The following is a 22,267-nucleotide window of genomic DNA, read 5'->3' as shown; positions in this document are numbered from 1 at the left end:
CTAGGCTACCCTGCCGTCCCTACACTCTAACCACTAGGCTACCCTGCCGTCCCTACACTCTAACCACTAGGCTACCCTGCCGTCCCTACACTCTAACCACTAGGCTACCTGCCGTCCCTACACTCTAACCACTAGGCTACCCTGCCGTCCCTACACTCTAACCACTAGGCTACCCTGCCGTCCCTACACTCTAACCACTAGGCTACCTGCCGTCCCTACACTCTAACCACTAGGCTACCTGCCGTCCCTACACTCTAACCACTAGGCTACCCTGCCGTCCCTCCACTCTAACCACTAGGCTACCCTGCCGTCCCTCCACTCTAACCACTAGGCTACCCTGCCGTCCCTACACTCTAACCACTAGGCTACCCTGCCGTCCCTACACTCTAACCACTAGGCTACCCTGCCGTCCCTACACTCTAACCACTAGGCTACCCTGCCGTCCCTACACTCTAACCACTAGGCTACCCTGCCGTCCCTCCACTCTAACCACTAGGCTACCCTGCCGTCCCTACACTCTAACCACTAGGCTACCCTGCCGTCCCTACACTCTAACCACTAGGCTACCCTGCCGTCCCTACACTCTAACCACTAGGCTACCCTGCCGTCCCTACACTCTAACCACTAGGCTACCCTGCCGTCCCTACACTCTAACCACTAGGCTACCCTGCCGTCCCTACACTCTAACCACTAGGCTACCCTGCCGTCCCTACACTCTAACCACTAGGCTACCCTGCCGTCCCTACACTCTAACCACTAGGCTACCTGCCGTCCCTACACTCTAACCACTAGGCTACCTGCCGTCCCTACACTCTAACCACTAGGCTACCTGCCGTCCCTACACTCTAACCACTAGGCTACCCTGCCGTCCCTCCACTCTAACCACTAGGCTACCCTGCCGTCCCTCCACTCTAACCACTAGGCTACCCTGCCGTCCCTACACTCTAACCACTAGGCTACCCTGCCGTCCCTACACTCTAACCACTAGGCTACCCTGCCGTCCCTACACTCTAACCACTAGGCTACCCTGCCGTCCATACACTCTAACCACTAGGCTACCTGCCGTCCCTCCACTCTAACCACTAGGCTACCCTGCCGCATCAAAAAGTATATTCACAAACAAACACAGTAGTCCTTGTCCAAAGTATAACTTTGTTTACCCAGTGCTGTACATGTTAAAGAAATGAAAGCCAGTATGTGGTTTAGTTCAATCCTGTGCTTTTAGCCCTTTGCAGCGTTCAATTCAACATCTCATTGAAAACCCAACAACGATGGTTCACTAAGTATTTGAGCATCTGCTTGTAGAAGTGCCTGTTTCAGTGAAGTTTAGAGTTGACCTTTGACTGGGATTATTAAAAGCACATATTTTATGTGCAATGTTATTCTTCAAGTTTATGTGTGAGTTAAATTGGGGTTTTGGACATTTTATTGGGCTATGAAATGAATTTATGATTAACAGAGACAGACAGACATGCAAGCAGGAAGGCAGGCTGGCTGGCTGGCTGGCTGGCACCTTATTTGCTGGTTGGTTGATTGGTTTGAATTTGTTTAAAATTGTTTTTATTAATAAATCAACATACCACTAGGCTACCCTGCCTAGGAAGATGATTTTATGTTGTATCAACTATTTATTTTTGTTGGTCAGCCCAAGCTTTTTACAAATATTTTTTTGTGTGTGGAGGAGGGAGAGGTGGGGACTGAAGAAAAGGAAGGGATTAAAACCACCAAAGCAAAACTCCAGGGTTTGTCCCGAAATGTGACGTCAGACAGAAGGACTCACTTGTAGCGAGCGTTGACCGGCGCTGGCTGTCATTTCCTCGGCGCCGTTTTGCAATAATCTGAGCTCGTGGAATACGTTCTATTTTTTTTTACAAGAATCTCATTCTGGGTTCAATGAAGTTGATATTGGCATCTCGTAATGAGGTGGCTTCTGCCGTGGATTCTAATAGTAGCCAGCACTCATCAGGTAACATTACTTATTTGATTTAATTCTAACGTTCATACTAACTTTTGATTTATTTTATCTATGGTTTTCAAGATTACAGGTTATGGATTACACATCATAAGAATATGAGACGTATAAATGATCGCAGGTTGTGCACATCTATCCAGATTAGATTATGTAATTGCGTAATAACAGACTTTTTGCGCGCGGTGCCAATTACCAATTACCCATTATTGGTTTCGCATTGACACTGGGCTATAATCGTGTTGTCAATGTTAATCATACAATAGACCTACTCAGAATCTGTCTCTGTGCTAGCGCTGAAACCTAGACAGTCATGAAACGCTAAGATTGGGCACTCCTCTACTCTCTCTTCCACTCTCTCTTTCCTCTACTCTCTCTTCCTCTCTTAGCTCTACTCTCTCCTCCACTCTACTCTCTCTTCCTCTCTTAGCTCTACTCTTTCCTCTACTCTCTCTCTCCTCTACTCTCTCTTCCACTCTCTCTTTCCTCTACTCTCTCTTCCTCTCTTAGCTCTACTCTCTCCTCCACTCTACTCTCTCTTCCTCTCTTAGCTCTTACTCTTTCCTCTACTCTCTCCTCCACTCTCTCTCTCCTCTACTCTCTCCTCCACTCTCTCTCTCCTCTACTCTCTCCTCCACTCTCTCTCCTCTACTCTCTCTTTCCTCTACTCTCTCTTTCCTCTACTCTCTCTTTCCTCCACTCTCTCCTCCATTCTCTCTTCCTCTCTTAGCTCTACTCTCTCCTCCACTCTCTCCTCCATTCTCTCTTCCTCTCTTAGCTCTACTCTCTCCTCCACTCTCTCCTACATTCTCTCTTCCTCTCTTAGCTCTACTCTCTCCTCCACTCTCTCCTCCATTCTCTCTTCCTCTCTTAGCTCTACTCTCTCCTCCACTCTCTCTTTCCTCCACTCTCTCCTCCATTCTCTCTTCCTCTCTTAGCTCTAGTCTCTCCTCCACTCTCTCCTCCATTCTCTCTTCCTCTCTTAGCTCTACTCTCTCCTCCACTCTCTCTTTCCTCCACTCTCTCCTCCATTCTCTCTTCCTCTCTTAGCTCTACTCTCTCCTCCACTCTCTCCTCCATTCTCTCTTCCTCTCTTTCCTCTACTCTCTCCTCCACTCTCTCCTCCACTCTCTCTTTCTCTCTTTCCTCTACTCTCTCTTCCTCTCTTAGCTCTACTTTCTCCTCCACTCTCTCTTCCTCTCTTACCTCTACTCTCTCCTCCACTCTCTCTTTCTCTCTTTCCTCTAGTCTCTCCTCCACTCTCTTTACTCTACTCTCTCCTCCACTCTCTCTTTCTCTCTTTCCTCTAGTCTCTCCTCCACTCTCTTTCCTCTACTCTCTCTTCCTCTCTTAGCTCTACTTTCTCCTCTACTCTCTTCCTCTCTTTTCTCTACTCTCTCCTTCACTCTCTCTTCCACTCTCTCTCATTTTAGCTCAGCTAATGACAGGTCAGGTACTACCTCAGTACTGTCTCTGACTAATATAGTTGAAAGTGTGTTATTTGGTAGGTGTGGTTAAATGACCCTGGCCTGAAAGTGATTTATTTCTGTCAGTCACTAGTCCCATGGATGACCTTATAAGGGGAAACCAAACCACTAGATCCAGTTTGGTATTTGTGTCCATGGGGCACAAACTGAACTAGATTGAATTCAGTAAATGTAATGACTAAGGAAGAACAAACGGGTGTGTTTTGCATGTGATCCCTACCCTACATTGATCTTCAGTCTACAATACTGCAGCCTCATACACAACTTTATCTTCATCTTTAGGTTGGTGGTGGAACTCCTGGCCTTAGTTTGGAAATGTGTCAGAGTGTTTTCCTCTGGAATCAAACATATTTCCACCTGCTGTGGTCTGATGTCATCTACTACTGTCAAAAATGTTCCTGGAAGAACGACTTCCTTCCACAACACATTTGGGGTGAATGAAACTACAGGCCCCATTCCAATGTAACCCCTGTCTACTGTATCACTATACTGGCTGGGTGACCCCATAACCTCTGTCTACTGTATCACTATACTGGCTGGGTGACCCCATAACCCCTGTCTACTGTATCACTATACTGGCTGGGTGACCCCATAACCCCTGTCTACTGTATCACTATACTGGCTGGGTGACCCTATAACCCCTGTCTACTGTATCACTATACTGGCTGGGTGACCCCATAACCCCTGTCTACTGTATCACTATACTGGCTGGGTGACCCCATAACCCCTGTCTACTGTATCACTATACTGGCTGGGTGACCCTATAACCCCTGTCTACTGTATCACTATACTGGCTGGGTGACCCCATAACCCCTGTCTACTGTATCACTATACTGGCTGGGTGACCCCATAACCCCTGTCTACTGTATTACTATACTGGCTGGGTGACCCCATAACCCCTGTCTACTGTATCACTATACTGGCTGGGTGACCCCATAACCCCTGTCTACTGTATCACTATACTGGCTGGGTGACCCCATAACCCCTGTCTACTGTATCACTATACTGGCTGTGTGAGGAGGGGATGTTAGTTGTTGGTGCACATGACCAATGACATAGGTAGTGATGATGAACCTGGAGCTGCTGCTGGTCTCCACTCTGTGGGTTTGCAGGAAGACTGACATGCCAAAGACCAACCCACCTGTATGACCCAGTATTTCATAAATGTTGTTCTGTCCATCCTACAGGTCTTTTCCCAACATCCCACAGCCATGCCTCCCTTGACACCGACCATAGAGCTGTATAACCGTACAGCGTACTGCAAATGGCCGTGCAAGTGTGCCAAGAGCGCCCCCCTGTGTCCGCCAGGGGTCAGTGTGCTCATGGACGGCTGTGACTGCTGTAAGGCCTGTTCCAAGCAGGTGGGGGAGACCTGCAACGAGGCGGACGTCTGTGACTACCATAAGGGACTGTACTGTGACTACAGCGTGGACAAGCCGAGGTACGAAAAAGGAGTATGTGCCTGTAAGTGTCAGATAACTTTCCTCTTTGAGTTGTATCTTTTGTATCATCTCCATCTGTGCTGTGAAGTCCGTTTGTAAATATAGATTCAGTAATGAGAATGGACGTTGTTTTGATTCGACAACTGAATTGATGCATGTATTTCTTCGTGTGCCACAGTGCATTGACACACGGGTCTTTCTTGAGGAAGGCGTTTAGAGCTGGAATGCCGACATTGAACAGTCTCAACTATAACGTGCTTCTTGTTTTCCTATGTATCCCTATAGGGGATGTACTTTACTGTGTAGCGCTGATTCTTATTATTTTTTTACATGATCTATCAAACAGACATGGTGGGCACAGGCTGCGAGTACGACGGAGTGATCTACCGGAACGGTCAGAGCTTCCAACCCAGCTGTAAGTACCGCTGTCTGTGTGTAAACGGCGCCATCGGTTGTGTGCCGCTCTGCACAGACTCCCAACCACCCCGGGTGTGGTGCCAGACGCCCAGGCGGGTCAAACTGCCGGGTCGATGCTGTGAGCAGTGGATCTGTGACGAGCCCAGGAAGACGCGCAAGGCAGACCCCAAGCATGCGGAGATAGGTACACTACTACATTCTATGGGATGCATCTCAAATGGTACCCTATGTCCTTTGTAGTGCACTACTTTTGACCAGAGCACTATGGGGCCCATTGGTTTCCCAGAAAACCCGTTTGGAAGATTCCTGAAATCAGGAAGGATTAAGCAGGGAATCCAGGAGTCTTCCAACCAGTATTTCTGGAAAACCTGGGTGTTTTTTGGGGGGGGGAGTTACCGGAATTTGGCATCCCTAATCAGGAGTCTGTTCCTCTGTTGACATGGCAGTGCGCGCCAGCCACAATGAGGTCTGGCATAAGAACTGCATTACCCAGACAACCTCCTGGTCCCCGTGTTCCAAGACCTGTGGACGTGGCCTGTCCCTGAGGATCTCCAACGCCAACGACCAGTGTGAGTTGATCAAGGAGTCGCGCCTCTGCAACATCCGGCCCTGTGACGTGGACATCACCAAGCACATCAAGGTGAGAACATCTGTCATGGCTTGTGCCCTAAATGGCACCCTATTCCGTATAAAGTGTACTACCCATAGGGCTCTGGTCAAAAGTAGTGCACTCTATAGGGAATAGGTTGGTCCCTGGTCAAAAGTAGTACACTTTATAGACGCACACAATATCTCTCACTTTTGCTTTCAATGAAACCAGCCCCAACTTCATCAACTCATGTATTGTGCATATGAACATGGTTTTAAAGTCAACTGGGTGACATATGTTTTCTCAATACAGTTGAACATCGTTTTGACAGTGTAACGGTATTCTGACTCCATATGTCAACCACTCAAGTGTTGATTCTGACACATGTTGACCTATGAACCCCTCAGCCAGGGAAGAAGTGTCTGAACATTTACAGGGAAGAGCAGAGCCAGAACTTCACAATCTCAGGCTGCAACAGCAAGAAGCCCTACCGTCCAAAATACTGTGGTGTCTGCGTGGCCACAGACGATCGCTGCTGCATCCCTTACAAGTCCAAGACTATCGAGGTGGAGTTCGAGTGTCCCAACGGAGCCACTCTGACATGGCAGGTGATGTGGATCAACGCCTGCTTCTGTAACCTCAGCTGCAGGAACCCCAACGATATCTTCTCTGAGCTGGAGCACTACTACGACCACAATGACGTCATCAACTGACAACTGAGCAGCCTTGTCCGAGCCTGAACGTACGGCCCACAGGGCAGGAGACCATCTCCTGTTTCTGTAGCATGAGGTAGTTTAGTGTACAAGTACAACCCCTGGGTAAGACACTAGTCTGCCTCGGGGCCTTTTACCCAAATACATCTCCTGAATGCTGAATGCCAAGCGTTTTTAGAGTCTTTGGTATGATTCGACTGGGGAGAACTGAGCAGAGGACAGGTTCATTTAGGTTATTATTGACTCCAGCTTTACATTCCTTGGAATAAAGGGATTGATGATTTGTTGCTTAGTTGAATTAGATGTTCAAGTACCAGGCTGGAACAAAGCCTGCACACCCCTAAGGTCACCAGGAGTAGGATTGAAGAACATTGCAGTTGAACCCTGCCCAAACTCTTCATTATAATCTTGATAAAAAATAAAAATAAATAATGCACAGAGTTTATCAATTATTTAACCTCCATTCAATGAAAGGAAAAGGGATGTAGTTGTTTTTCAATTCAATTCATCAGAGAATGAACTCTACAAGGTGTCCAAAGCATTCCACAGGGATGCTGGTCCATGTGGACTCTACAAGGTGTCCAAAGCATTCCACAGGGATGCTGGTCCATGTGGACTCTACAAGGTGTCCAAAGCATTCCACAGGGATGCTGGTCCATGTGGACTCTACAAGGTGTCAAAAGCATTCCACAGGGATGCTGGCCCATGTGAACTCTACAAGGTGTCAAAAGCATTCCACAGGGATGCTGGTCCATGTGGACTCTACAAGGTGTCAAAAGCATTCCACAGGGATGCTGGTCCATGTGGACTCTACAAGGTGTCAAAAGCATTCCACAGGGATGCTGGCCCATGTGGACTCTACAAGGTGTCAAAAGCATTCCACAGGGATGCTGGTCCATGTTGACTCTACAAGGTGTCAAAAGCATTCCACAGGGATGCTGGCCCATTTTGACTCTACAAGGTGTCAAAAGCATTCCACAGGGATGCTGGCCCATGTTGACTCTACAAGGTGTCAAAAGCATTCCACAGGGATGCTGGCCCATGTTGACTCTAAAAGGTGTCCAAAGCATTCCACAGGGATGCTGGCCCATGTTGACTTCAATGCTTCCCACAGTTGTGTCAAATTGGCTGGATGTCCTTTGAGTGGTGGACCATTCTTGATACACACAGGAAACTGTTGAGCGTGAAAAACCCAGCAGCGTTGCAGTTCTTGATACAAACCGGTTCACCTGGCACCTACTACCATACCCCGTTCAAAGGCACTGACATCTTTTGTCACTGTCTGAATGGCACACAGACACAATCCATGTCTCAAGGCTTTAAAATCATTCTTTAACCCGTCTCCTCCCCTTCATCTACACTGATTGAAGTGGATTTAACAAAGTGACATCAGTAAGGGATCATATCTTTCACCTGTATTCACCTGGTCAGTCTGTCATGGAATGTTTTGTACACTCAGTATATTAAAGGAAGTTGATCATGTATTTGTGATGATACCATAGTAGGACACAGGGGTCAAACCTATTGTAATTATGCATCATATTCATATGGGGATAATCTTCTACCAAGTTAGGGCATTAACCACTGGAGTGGTCATCCTGTTGTGTACTCTTCTGTTTCCCTCTTTTTGTGCCATGTCATTAAGCTTACTGTGTATGTACTGTTGTGCTCAACATTTAGTCAAGTATTTTGTAGTTTACTGCAAAGTGTACAGTATATCAGACAAGATTCTCTCACATTTTCTCAGTTTTGCATTGATTTCCATTGACTCTTAGTGAACAATAATAGTGTTTGTCTCAATGTCTGCGTTGTCAAGTCAGTTATTATTTGAGCTCTACGAGGTTAAAAGTGTATCAACTTTTTATTGATTGAAACTTGATTGATCAGCTCAATAAGTGTTGTCATTTATTTCATTGGTCAATACTCTAGTAAACCATGTACCATATCAAATGTCATCATAAACAACAAACAAACTCATCCAGGAAGTCACATTTGATTGGTTCAAATAAATACAAAGTATTAAGATTTGGGTCGTGACAAATCTTTTCAAATAAATTTTGTAAAAATAATTTCTGCATTTTTTTTGCTATTTCTTTAATACAAAGTGGTACTATACATACATTGCATTTCTATATCATTTAAATCGTAATATAATCAGTTTTTCATCATTTGAAAGATTTGACCAAACATTAATACATCTTATCTCAGGGTTATTTAAGCGTCATCCTAGGATCACTGATAGCTACAGTCATTATGTATTACAGACGTCTCATGTTATAAAATAGGGAGTCGTCAGTTTGATCCATCACATATAAAAAGCCAGACAATAGACACAGATGGCTTTAACACCACAACTGTCCATGACATGTTAATGGTGGAAAACCCCCCTGGCATTGTTACATTCTAACATATCAGAGATACTATTTCCACAGAGGAACATCCATACAGATTACATATGACCCAAATGACATACAGTATGACAACCGTTGGGTATAAACTCTTATTACCCACAATGCAGTGAGAACAGAGCATAGGTAGAGGACAGTCTATCATAGCCATATGTTGTGGTTTATTGTCAGCAGCAACACAGGCAGTAGGGTAGACAGGACAGGGGTTATGGGGTTTGTTGTCAGCAGCAACACAGGCAGTAGGGACAGGACAGGGGTTATGGGGTTTGTTGTCAGCAGCAACACAGGCAGTAGGGTAGACAGGACAGGGGTTATGGGGTTTGTTGTCAGCAGCAACACAGGCAGTAGGGTAGACAGGACATGACAGGGGTTATGAGGTTTGTTGTCAGCAGCAACACAGGCAGTAGGGTAGACAGGACAGGCGTTATGAGGTTTGTTGTCAGCAGCAACACAGGCAGTAGGGTAGACAGGACAGGACAGGGGTTATGAGGTTTGTTGTCAGCAGCAACACAGGCAGTAGGGTAGACAGGACAGGGGTTATGAGGTTTGTTGTCAGCAGCAACACAGGCAGTAGGGTAGACAGGACAGGACAGGGGTTATGAGGTTTGTCAGCAGCAACACAGGCAGTAGACAGGACAGGGGTTATGAGGTATATTGTCAGCAGCAACACAGGCAGTAGGGTAGACAGGACTGGGGTCATGAGGTCAGGGTTTAGGGACACGAGTTGTGTCCCAAATGTTCCCTATTTCCCACATAGTCAAAAGTACTGCACTATAAAGGAAATAGGGAGCCATTTAGGAGACAACCTATGACCTTTCAGTGACCAGGGCACTAGCAGACGTCCTCAGTCTTGCTGCTGGACACGACAACGGTCTGATCTACGGTGCTGTTGGAGACATTCTCCATGGACACGTCGGTGTGCTCCCGGGCGGGCTGGTGGTCGTTGGCGTGAGAGCGGCTCCTGCTGCTGTCGCAGGAGGCGATGCTGGAGCCTGAGGCGGTGCGGGACCTCACCAGTCTGGTCATGCTGGCTGAGGACACTAAGAGAAGGAAGGAGAGACAGTTACCATAGCTTGGTATATCTAACATAACATAGCATAACAAGCATAGCATACATATTTTTTTTTATGTTTAGGGGGTAGATCAGCTTTAATATTGCAGATAGAGTGTAGCTTCCATCAATGTAATTGTCACGTCCACCCTATTCCCTATATAGTGTATTGCTTTGACCTGAGGGCTCTATTCAATCCGTATCGCGGAAATGCTGTATTACAGCGTGATTGAAATGCAATGCAGAGACGGCATTCACGGTAAAATGCTACACACAGTACGTCGCCTCGACTGGAAATGACTGTTACATTTCTAACGCTTCAGCAACACCGTTTGAATAGAGCCCCTAGTCTTAGTGGAGGGGACACCGTTTGAATAGAGCCCCTAGTCTTAGTGGAGGGGACACCGTTTGAATAGAGCCCCTAGTCTTAGTGGAGGGGACACCGTTTGAATAGAGCCCCTAGTCTTAGTGGAGGGGACACTGTTTGAATAGAGCCCCTAGTCTTAGTGGAGGGGACACCGTTTGGATAGAGCCCCTAGTCTTAGTGGAGGGGACACCGTTTGAATAGAGCCCCTAGTCTTAGTGGAGGGGACACCGTTTGAATAGAGCCCCTAGTCTTAGTGGAGGGGACACCGTTTGAATAGAGCCCCTAGTCTTAGTGGAGGGGACACCGTTTGAATAGAGCCCCTGGTCTCAGTGGAGGGGACACCGTTTGAATAGAGCCCCTAGTCTTAGCGGAGGGGACACCGTTTGAATAGAGCCCCTGGTCTCAGTGGAGGGGACACCGTTTGAATAGAGCCCCTAGTCTTAGTGGAGGGGACACCGTTTGAATAGAGCCCCTAGTCTTAGTGGAGGGGACACCGTTTGAATAGAGCCCCTAGTCTTAGTGGAGGGGACACCGTTTGAATAGAGCCCCTAGTCTTAGTGGAGGGAACACCGTTTGAATAGAGCCCCTAGTCTTAGTGGAGGGAACACCGTTTGAATAGAGCCCCTAGTCTTAGTGGAGGGAACACCGTTTGAATAGAGCCCCTAGTCTTAGTGGAGGGAACACCGTTTGAATAGAGCCCCTAGTCTTAGTGGAGGGGACACCGTTTGAATAGAGCCCCTAGTCTTAGTGGAGGGGACACCGTTTGAATAGAGCCCCTAGTCTTAGTGGAGGGGACACCGTTTGAATAGAGCCCCTAGTCTTAGCGGAGGGGACACCGTTTGAATAGAGCCCCTAGTCTTCACAGCTTCTGTGAAGTGGAAACGTGTGTTTGGGTGCAGGGATAATGTAGAAACATTGTTTGTTTGGGTGCAGGGATAATGTAGAAACACTGTGTTTGGGTGCAAGGATCATGTAGAAACATTGTGTGTTTGGGTGCAGGGATAGTGGAAACATTGTGTGTTTGGGTGCAAGGATAATGTAGAAACATTGTGTGTTTGGGTGCAGGGATAGTGGAAACATTGTGTGTTTGGGTGCAGGGATAATGTAGAAACATGGTGTGTTTGGGTGCAGGGATAATGTAGAAACATGGTGTGTTTGGGTGCAAGGATAATGTAGAAACATTGTGTGTTTGGGTGCAAGGATAATGTAGAAACATTGTGTGTTTGGGTGCAGGGATAATGTAGAAACATTGTGTGTTTGGGTGCAAGGATAATGTAGAAACATTGTGTGTTTGGGTGCAGGGATAATGTAGAAACATTGTGTGTTTGGGTGCAAGGATAATGTAGAAACATTGTGTGTTTAGGTGCAGGGATAGTGGAAATGTGTGTTACGATACTTACTGTAACCCATGATACTTACCGTAACCCATGATACTTACTGTAACCCACGATACTTACTGTAACCCACGATACTTAGTGTAACCCATGATACTTACTGTAACCCATGATACTTACTGTAACCCATGATACTTACTGTAACCCACGATACTTAGTGTAACCCACGATACTTACTGTAACCCACAATATTTAGTGTAACCCACGATACTTACTGTAACCCACGATACTTACTGTAACCCACGATACTTACTGTAACCCACGATACTTACTGTAACCCACGATACTTACTGTAACCCACAATACTTAGTGTAACCCACGGTACTTACTGTAACCCACGGTACTTACTGTAACCCACGATACTTACTGTAACCCACGATACTTACTGTAACCCACGATACTTAATGTAAACCACGATACTTACTGTAACCCACGATACTTACTGTAACCCACGATACTTACCGTAACCCACGATACTTACTGTAACCCATGATACTTACTGTAACCCATGCCCTGGATGAAGTACTTGAAGGCCTCTGTCAGTTTGCCAGGCTGACTCACCTGGGGAAGTCCTCCACAGTCAGCCATCTGATTGGACAGAGACAAAAGATCATTGGCCAACCAACCGTCATTTGATCACAACAACCCTTTCTCATTATCCATCACATGTATTGTTCTGGGATGGTCAATGACATTGTGGTTGCGCATCTTTACTTACAAAGTACTTTTGACAGTAATATGAATTGTTACATCTGTCTGAGCCACACATTAAACTCACCTTGAGCAGTGTGGTCTGTGTTGGGTTGAGCTTTGCGTTGCTCTCGACCACAGCCTCGACTGCAGGGGAGCTGTCTCCCACCACCAACAGAGCAGGACACCTGCAGGAGTCAGCAGATTAATTATCTACTTAACTAATAATGCTCATAGTCAATATCATAACTGATACTCATAGTCAATACCATAACTAAAACTCGTAGTCAATATCATACCTAATACTCATAGTCAATATTATAACTAATACTCATAGTCAATATCATAACCAATACTCATAGTCAATATCATAACTAATACTCAGTCAATATCATAACTAATACTCATAGTCAATACCATAACTAATACTCATAGTCAGTAGCATAACTAATACTCGTAGTCAATACCATAACTAATACTCATAGTCAATATCATAACTAATACTCATAGTCAAGTAATACTCATAGTCAATATCATAACTAATACTCATAGTCAATATCATAACTAATACTCATAGTCAATATCATAACTAATACTCATAGTCAATATCAAAACTAATACTCAGTCAATAGCATAACTAATACTCATAGTCAATATCATAACTAATACTCATAGTCAATATCATAACTAATACTCATAGTCAAGTAATACTCATAGTCAATATCATAACTAATACTCATAGTCAATATCATAACTAATACTCATAGTCAATATCATAACTAATACTCATAGTCAAGTAATACTCATAGTCAATATCATACCTAATACTCATAATCAATATCATAACTAATACTCATAGTCAATACCATAACTAATACTCAGTCAATATCATAACTGAAACAATCATGAGTAGCTAGGGCCCTGAGTTTTCCCTGGTCAGGTCATGTGGCCAGGTAGAGTCAGGGTCCTGATGCTGAGTCGGTCCGTGTGACGTACTGCAGAGTTCTGGCGTTAATGTTTCTCCCTGGGACAGGCCTCTCGATCTCCAGGCCCCTGCGGCTCTGGTAGGACTTGAAGAACTGGGCCAGGTTGGACTGGTTGACATCATTGGTGATGTGGTTGCGGTATGTGGCGATCAGATCAGGGTTGTTCTGGATCTCCTCCTGTTGCGCAAAGAACAAATCTCAATGGTAACGCTTTCTATGATGTACATACTTATAATGCCTTATAACATAGTTTATAATTCCTTATAACATAGTTTATAATGCCTTATAACATAGTTTATAATGCCTTATAACATAGTTTATAATGCATTATAACATAGTTTATAATGCATTATAACATAGTTTATAATGCATTATAACATAGTTTATAATGCATCATAACATAGTTTATAATGCCTTATAACATAGTTTATAATGCCTTATAACATAGTTTATAATGCATTATAACATAGTTTATAATGCATTATAACATAGTTTATAATGCATTATAATACACATGTAATGTGTTATGACACCGACTATAAACATCCATAACAAAGGGTTGATGTTTCACAACAATTCATAGCTAGTTAAATATAAATGTAATTGTATCATTCATAATCATGCATATACTGTAGCTTCCAGAGGGGGACAAGTGTAGCTTCCAGAGGGGGACAAGTGTAGCTTCCAGAGGGGGACAGAAGTCTTATATTGACAGGTTATTGAACGAAGCTACATCTTTAGGATGTTTCAAAACAATATGTTGCTCTTTCCATACGGACTGTCAGTAGTTGTAGTGTAGTAGATGAAACAGAAATAGTCATTAAGGTGTTAGTGCTACTATAGTTCCTGTTTCTATCTAACCCTTACCTTTCCATACAGACTGTCAGTGGTTGTAGTGTAGTAGATGAAATAGTCATTGAGGTGTTAGTGCTACTATAGTTCCTGTTTCTATCTAACCCTTACCTTTCCATACAGACTGTCAGTGGTTGTAGTGTAGTAGATGAAATAGTCATTGAGGTGTTAGTGCTACTATAGTTCCTGTTTCTATCTAACCCTTACCTTTCCATACAGACTGTCAGTGGTTGTAGTGTAGTAGATGAAATAGTCATTGAGGTGTTAGTGCTACTATAGTTCCTGTTTCTATCTAACCCTTACCTTTCCATACAGACTGTCAGTGGTTGTAGTGTAGTAGATGAAATAGTCATTAAGGTGTTAGTGCTACTATAGTTCCTGTTTCTACCTTTCCAAACATGTGGTTTAGAACATGATCAGGAAGTGCTTGGATCCAGCCAGTCATCTGAACAGAGAGAGAGTTGGGAGTTTACAGTGGTGTGTGCAGGCTCCTCCAAGCCAGGCTCTGATCTAACACAAAGGACATTAAAGCATATTTATACATAATCCCCTAAGAATTTAACTCTTATCAGAGTAAATCAGCATGTCACCATGAGCTTAGCCTGAATTGTTATGTTAGCCTGAAATACCCACCACAATGTGGACTGTTATGTTAGCCTGAAAGACCCACCACAATGTGGATTGTTATGTTAGCCTGAAAGACCCACCACAATGTGGATTGTTATGTTAGCCTGAAAGACCCACCACAATGTGGATTGTTATGTTAGCCTGAAAGACCCACCACAATGTGGATTGTTATGTTAGCCTGAAAGACCCACCACAATGTGGATTGTTATGCTGGAGGGTCTTAACAATAATACAAAACAAATACAGATATTGCATATTCTTTTATTTACATTTTCAAAAGCACTTAACTTAACTTTGTTAGTTATGCTATGCTATGCTATGTTAGTTATGCTATGTTACTTATGCTATGCTATGTTACTTATGCTATGCTATGTTAGTTATGCTATGTTACTTATGCTATGCTATGTTAGTTATGCTATGTTAGTTATGCTATGCTATGTTAGTTATGCTTTGTTACTTATGCTATGCTATGTTAGTTATGTTCATTTTGCCATGTTATGTTATGCTAGTTATGCTATGTTCTGTTAATTATGTTATGTTAATTATGCTGTGGTATGCTTTGCTCTGTTAGTTATGCTGTGCTAGGTTATGTTAGTTATGCTATGTTACTTATGCTATGCTATGCTAGTTATGCTATGCTCTGTTATGTTAGTTATGCTATGTTATGATATGTTAGTTATGCTATGTTATGCTATGTTAATTATGTTATCTTATGTTAGTCATGCTATGCTATGTTAGTTATGTTATGCTATGCTACCTTGTGTGTAAGTGAATCAATCACGCTCTCTGCACGTGCATTGATGTTGATGAGGACAAGTCCCTCAACCTTATCTGGATGGTTCAGCTGTAGACAGGAAGAATAAAGACATGAAGAACATAGCACAACCCATTTGGGACATATTTAGGATTCAGAGAGCAGGAAATGACACAAACACTTATCACAACAACATTAACTTTGTTGTGATATCTACTATGAGCTTCATTGTTTCAGGGGTTCGTCTAACTCAATGATAACCATCACACAGGCTGTGTCTGTACAGTACAGAACAGTGTAGATGTGTACAAACAAAAGACCATTCCAAAAGACACTTTAATAATGCCACTTTAATAATGTTTACATATCTTGCATTACTCATCTCATATGTATATACTGTATTTTATACCATCTATTGCATCTTGCCTATGAGCTCTGTCATTGCTCATCCATGTATTTACATGTACTGTATATATTCTTATTCCATTCCTTTACATAGATTTGTGTGTATTAGGACGTTGTTGTGGAACTGTCAGATTACATGTTAGATATTGCTGCACGGTCGGAACTAGAAGCACAAGCATTTCGCTACGCTCGCAATAACATCTGCTAACCATGTGTATGTGACCAATACAATTTGATTTGATTTGCTTGGCAATAACAATTATCAAGATTATGTTATATCAGTATCAACACTGTGGTATGTTGAAGGACTTTTACTAGGTTTAAATCCTCGTTGAATTATGGCTGCTCAATTTAACAAAAACAAAAGAGTTCAACGACAACTAAATCCACTCACAGCAAATTTAGCGAGGATGTAGGCACCAGCACCGCTGCCCAGTCCAATGACACTCTTAAACCTGAAAGGAAACAAGAAGAGGTTTGATGGGAGTTTGAAGCTTATAAGAAGAGGATGTAAACCTCTTCGTGAATGTAATTTATATTTAGTTATCCACATAATAAATGTGTTTTTGATCCCGGAGTGTAACACTTGAAAGCATTTATTAAAACAAGTGTTTCTCAATGGTAAAACAAATCAATCATAAGCGAAATCTTGCCTGGTTAAATATACACTACTGTTCAAAAGTTTGGGGTTGCTTAGAAATGTCCTTGTTTTTTAAAGAAAATCACATTTTTTTGTCCATTAAAATAACATCAAATTGATCATAAATACGGTGTAGACATTGTTAATGTTGTAAATGACTATTGTAGCAGGAAACGGACGATTTTTTATGGAATATTTTCATACTGTAAGCGTACAGAGGCCCATTATCAGCAACCATCACTCCTGTGTTCAAATGGCACGTTGTGTTAGCTAATCCAAGTTTATAATTTTAAAAGGCTAATTGATCATTAGAAAACCCTTTTGCAGTTATCTTAGCACAGCTGAAAACTCTTTTTCTGATTAAAGAAGAAATAAAACTGTCCTTCTTTAGACTAGTTGAGTATCTGGAGCATCAGCGGGTTTAATTACAGGCTCAAAATGGCCAGAAACAAAGTCCTTTCTTCTGAAACTCATCAATCTATTCTTGTTCTGAGAAATTAAGGCTATTCCATGCGAGAAATTGTCAAGAAATTGTCAAGAAATTGAAGATCTCGTACAACGTTGTGTACTATTCCCTTCACAGAACAGTGCAAACTGGCCCTAACCAGAATAGAAAGAGTGGGAGGCCCCGGTGCACAACTGAGCAAGAGGACAAGTACATTAGAGTGTCTAGTTTGAGAAACAGACGCCTCACAAGTACTCAGCTGGCAGCTTCATTAAATAGTACCCGCAAAACACCAGTCTCAACGTCAACAGTGAAAAGGCGACTCCGGGACGTACACAGCGTTGTACGAGATCTTCAGTTTCTTGGCAATTTCTCGCATGGAATAGCCTTCATTTATAGCCGTGCTTTTACACCCTCATTGCTTGCTGTTTGGGGTTTTAGGCTGGGTTTCTGTACAGCACTTTGATATATAAGCTGATGTAAGAAGGGCTTTATAAATACATTTTATGATTTCCCAGAACAAAAATAGACTGACGAGTTTCAGAAGAAAGTTCTTTGTTTCTGGCCATTTTGAGCCTGTAAGTGAACCCACAAATGCTGATGCTCCAGATACTCAACTTGTCTAAAGGCGGCCAGTTTTATTGCGTCTTTAATAAGAACAACAGTTTTCAGCTGTGCTAACATAACTGCAAAAGGGTTTTCTAATGATCAATTAGCCTTTTAAAATTATAAACTTGGATTAGCTAACACAACGTGCCATTGGAATACAGGAGTGATGGTTGCTGATAATGGGCCTCTGTTCGCCTATGTAGATAATCCATTAAAAATCTCTGCAGTTTCCAGCTACAATAGTCATTTACAACATTAACAATGTCTACACTGTATTTCTGATCAATTTGATGTTAATTTAATGGACAAAAAAAAGATTTTCTTTCAAAAACAAGGACATTTATAAGTGACCCCAAACCTTTGAACGGTAGTGTAAATATATATATATTTTAAATCATGTTTATGTTGATATTTGTACTGCACTGTTGAGGGAGCTTGCCAGTGCACATTTAGCTGCACCATTTATACCTGCTGTAAACTGTGTATGTGACAAATAAACGTTGATCTGTGATTTACCGAAAGTGCTTGAGGACCTCAGGGAGAGTCTCAGAGAGCTGGTCCATAGAGGGGTAGGTGTACCTGCAGCGGAAGACCAGAACAAAAGTTACCTCAAGTGCTCCTCATCATCACTAACACAAAACAAGTCATGAATGTGTCCCAAATGGCAACCTATTCCCTATATTGTGCACTACTTACAAGTAGTGCACTGTAAAGGGAATAGGGTGCCATTTAGGATGCAGACATAATGTTATTGTGCCAAACTTGACTCACAAACATGTTGTTGTTGTTGACATGTTTCAAATGAATGTATCATCCATTTGTTATCTGTTGGTGCCTTGTCATTGTCTTGCTACCCTGTGGATATCATCTATTTTCTCACTGGATACTTCTACTACCTCCACATTCAGGTAGAGTGACCTACAGTGGCCTAGGAGTGACTCGGTCCCCGATGTTGACTGTTTAAGAGTATTGTGGACCAGGTGCCATGTGACAGTGGAATAGCATGGCAGGCAGCTGCTCTTAGTCCTGATGTCCACTAACACTAACAGATGGGACTAGGTCCCATTGTCCACTAACAACAGATGGGACTAGATCCCAGTGTCCACTAACAACAGATGGGACTAGATCCCAGTGTCCACTAACACTAACAACAGATGGGACTAAAACCCAGTCTCCACTAACAACAGATGGGACTAAAACCCAGTGTCCACTAACAACAGATGGGACTAGATTCCAGTCTCCACTAACAACAGATGGGACTAGATCCCAGTGTTCACTAACAACAGATGGGACTACATCCCAGTCTCCACTAACAACAGATGGGACTAAAACCCAGTGTCCACTAACAACAGATGGGACTAGATTCCAGTCTCCACTAACAACAGATGGGATTAGATCCCAGTGTCCACTAAGACTAACAACAGATGGGACTAGTTCCCAGTGTCCACTAAGACTAACAACAGATGGGACTAGATCAGATGGGATCTGTGCTATGTGAAATCCTTGGATCTGACTAATTTGTTTCTAATCAATTTCATGGTACACTGAGGACTACAACCACCAGAGAATCTTCAACTAAATAACCCGCCTGCGAAGCACAAATTCATGCTGCTAATTGAGGTTGGCACTGGTCACTCACTCTGTGGAGAGAGTGGAGGCACCCTCATGCTGCCCAGGGGCATCAACATGGCACACGGCAAAGTGCCTCATGATCTCCTGCATGTCCTCGTGGCTGAACAGGGGGTTGAAGCACGACTTGTCTAGACACACAGGAGAATATAAGACAAGTTCAGCAAAGTGCTCCTAAATGTTTGTTTTCTTTCTTGTGCATTGCTGCTTTTGAAATGGACATTGAATTGAATAGAACAACCATATGGGACTGTATACAGATCATGACATGCAAGCCTGAATTAACACATTAAAAAACAAGTCATTTGTTTAAAGTTCTGTTTGTCATCAAAGCGCTGTGCTCTCACTGGTTTAGATGCATATCAATATGGAATGGAACTTATCTCTTTGCTGCCAGATGTGCACAATAACAATAAAGTAATCTTAAGATCAACTGGACTGCCCAGACAGAGGTCTCTCACAACAACCACAACACATACAGTTCAGTCCAATATCATGGAAGGTCATGATGACGGGGCGGCTACCCTTGGGAACCCCCTTCATGGTGCAGTGGACCTGTCCAAACTGAGTCTCCACGTCATCCTCCTGTCATGGCAAAACAACTGGTTTACACAACTATAACTGTTCCCAACCCTTTTCGGTTACTGTACCACCAACTGAATTTTACTTTGCCCGGAGTACCCTTGATGTACCTTTGTGCATTTTACCAGTAAGCTTTTCAAGAGAAATGCTTGTTGAAGTTATCATGGATTGATCGGTGGTGACCATGTTACCTAGCCTCAGTGCAGTGGGCAGCTGGGAGGAGGTGCTCTTGTTCTCCATGGACTTTACAGTGTCCCAAAACTTTTTGGAGTTAGAGCTACAGGATGCAAATTTCTGCTTGAAAAAGCTGGCCTTTGCTTTCCTGACTGACAGCGTGTTTTGGTTCCTGACTTCCCTGAACAGTTAAATAGCAGAGTTCCTTTGCCCTTTAGTTCAGAGCCAAACAACCCATGTATTTGTGAAGAACTCTCCTGCGTTTATCCTTGTATTCTGTTATCTGGGCCTCACAGTATCCAACCACACAAACAAGTCAGTAATGGAAACTGAATGGATTATTATAAACAGGAGCATAGACTCTCTAAAACGCAACCTCAAGTCTCTCTCCTTATCCTTGTCCTCTAACCAGGACACCTGCTCCTGTGTCAGCTTCTACCTCACCCAGTACATTCAGAATACTAGGGCGTCAGGGTAGCCTAGTTAGTGCGTTGGACTTGTAACTTAAAGGTTGCAAGATCGAATCCCCGAGCTGACAACGTAAAAATCTGTCGTTCTGGCCCTGAACAAGGCAGTTCCTAGGCCGTCATTGAAAATAAGAATTTGTTCTTAACTGACTTGCCTAGTTAAATAGTGGTTAAATAGGTAACCTGCCTCAACACCAAAACCAGCACCTGGATCTCAAGATACACTCCTCTGCACAGGAATAACCTGTGTATCTACATGGTAGTTACATACTGTAGTGAGTAACTGGTACATTGTTACCTTGCAGCTGGTATGATGTAAATACATGGGTTTTAGGTGTTGATACGTACCCTAAAGCCGACCATAAGTCTAGTAACCGCCCCTGTGAGCCCCTGAAGGACAAAACAAAATCGCATTAACCACAGACTACAGCATCATAAATCAACTTGTTGGAGTGAGTTGTTAAACTCTGTTTTATCAAAAATGCCATCAACAGAAAAAGATAGAGAGTCTATCCTAAATGGTAACCTAGAGAGTACAACATTTGACCAGAGCACTGGTCAAAAGTCATGCACTAGAAAGGGAATAGGGTAACATATGAGATATTTGTATAATCTGCAACAGTATGGTTTTAAGTAACCTCAGGGTTCGTCCCAAATGACACCCTAAATAATTGTTCTGAATGTTTTATTCCTGCCTATGTATTTTGAATGACCTGTGCACCATTTAATCCAAACTGATATCCAGAACTTTCCAGGTGTATAAACAACTAAACGACTCACAGGAAGTGGGTTAACGTTGACCTGCGCCTCATTTTCCTCCAGGTCAACCTCATCCAGCTCCATCAAAGAGGGGATCTGCTGAGAAGCCTGTTGATGTTGATGAGCACCCTGTTGAATGAAAAAGAAAAGTTGCACAAGAAACTAATGGTTGCTTCCCAACTGGCACCCTATTCCCTATATAGTGCACTAGTTTTTACCAGGACCAAATGGTCTCTATTCCCTATGTAGTGCTTCCCAACTGGCACCCTATTCCCTATATAGTGCACTAGTTTTTACCAGGACCAAATGGTCTCTATTCCCTATGTAGTGCACTACTTTTGACCAGGGCCAAATGGTCTCTATTACCTATGTAGTGCACTACTTTTGACCAGGAGCCAAGCGGTCTCTGGTCAAAAGTAGTGCACTACATGGGTAATAGGGTGCAGTTTGGGAGAAATCCTAAGTCAAACAACCAACATATAAATAAATAAAAACATCAATATCACATTTTAAATCGATAGCAAAGCTATTGGATGTGTTATACAGTGGGGATGTAGGTATTACATTAGCTGCATTGTTCTGAAACGCTTCTGTAGGCTTATTTGCCATGGTCAACAAACGGAAACATCAAGCAGCATATGTACAGGTAACATTTGCCATGGTGCTGCGGACCATATGTGTCATTATATCAGTGAACAGATTACAGCAAATGTATTTATTTACACTGGGTTTCTTTTATGAATTAGCTAAAAGGGTAGCCTACTACACGTCCTGAAGTTTGTCAGCCTTTGCGCACGTGTGAGCGCGCAAA

The 22,267-nt window shown here is 43.2% G+C and overlaps 2 protein-coding genes across 3 annotated transcripts; one reads left to right on the top strand and one right to left on the bottom strand.

Annotated features, from left to right (window-relative positions):
- The first annotated feature begins 1,731 nt into the window (after positions 1-1,731).
- LOC109877008 (WNT1-inducible-signaling pathway protein 1-like) lies at positions 1,732-8,686 on the top strand. 2 transcript variants are annotated; one of them, XM_031812150.1, is made up of 6 exons: positions 1,732-1,966; positions 3,739-3,889; positions 4,644-4,920; positions 5,245-5,499; positions 5,762-5,955; positions 6,312-7,386. In XM_031812150.1, the coding sequence occupies exons 2-6, from the start codon at positions 3,827-3,829 to the stop codon at positions 6,615-6,617; spliced, it is 1,095 nt and encodes a 364-aa protein (XP_031668010.1). In that variant the 5' UTR covers positions 1,732-1,966; positions 3,739-3,826; the 3' UTR covers positions 6,618-7,386. The 2 variants fall into 2 exon arrangements, with proteins under 2 accessions (XP_031668010.1, XP_031668011.1); XM_031812151.1 differs by lacking the exon at positions 3,739-3,889 and having other exon boundaries at positions 1,733-1,966; positions 6,312-8,686.
- Positions 8,647-21,580, bottom strand: LOC109877198 (protein NDRG1). Its single transcript, XM_031812152.1, has 12 exons — positions 21,478-21,580; positions 21,046-21,087; positions 19,954-20,059; positions 19,485-19,605; positions 18,362-18,424; positions 16,546-16,606; positions 15,750-15,836; positions 14,754-14,810; positions 13,524-13,690; positions 12,616-12,715; positions 12,338-12,425; positions 8,647-10,065 (listed from the first exon to the last, which is right to left on the bottom strand). Exons 1-12 carry the CDS (start codon positions 21,538-21,540, stop codon positions 9,857-9,859), a joined length of 1,164 nt encoding a protein of 387 aa, XP_031668012.1. The 5' UTR covers positions 21,541-21,580; the 3' UTR covers positions 8,647-9,856.
- Between the last annotated feature and the right edge of the window lie 687 nt (positions 21,581-22,267).

The sequence above is a fragment of the Oncorhynchus kisutch genome, unplaced genomic scaffold, assembly GCF_002021735.2.
Source record: "Oncorhynchus kisutch isolate 150728-3 unplaced genomic scaffold, Okis_V2 Okis02a-Okis13b_hom, whole genome shotgun sequence".
NCBI lineage: Eukaryota > Metazoa > Chordata > Actinopteri > Salmoniformes > Salmonidae > Oncorhynchus > Oncorhynchus kisutch.
This window is presented reverse-complemented; position numbering and strand designations above follow the sequence as displayed.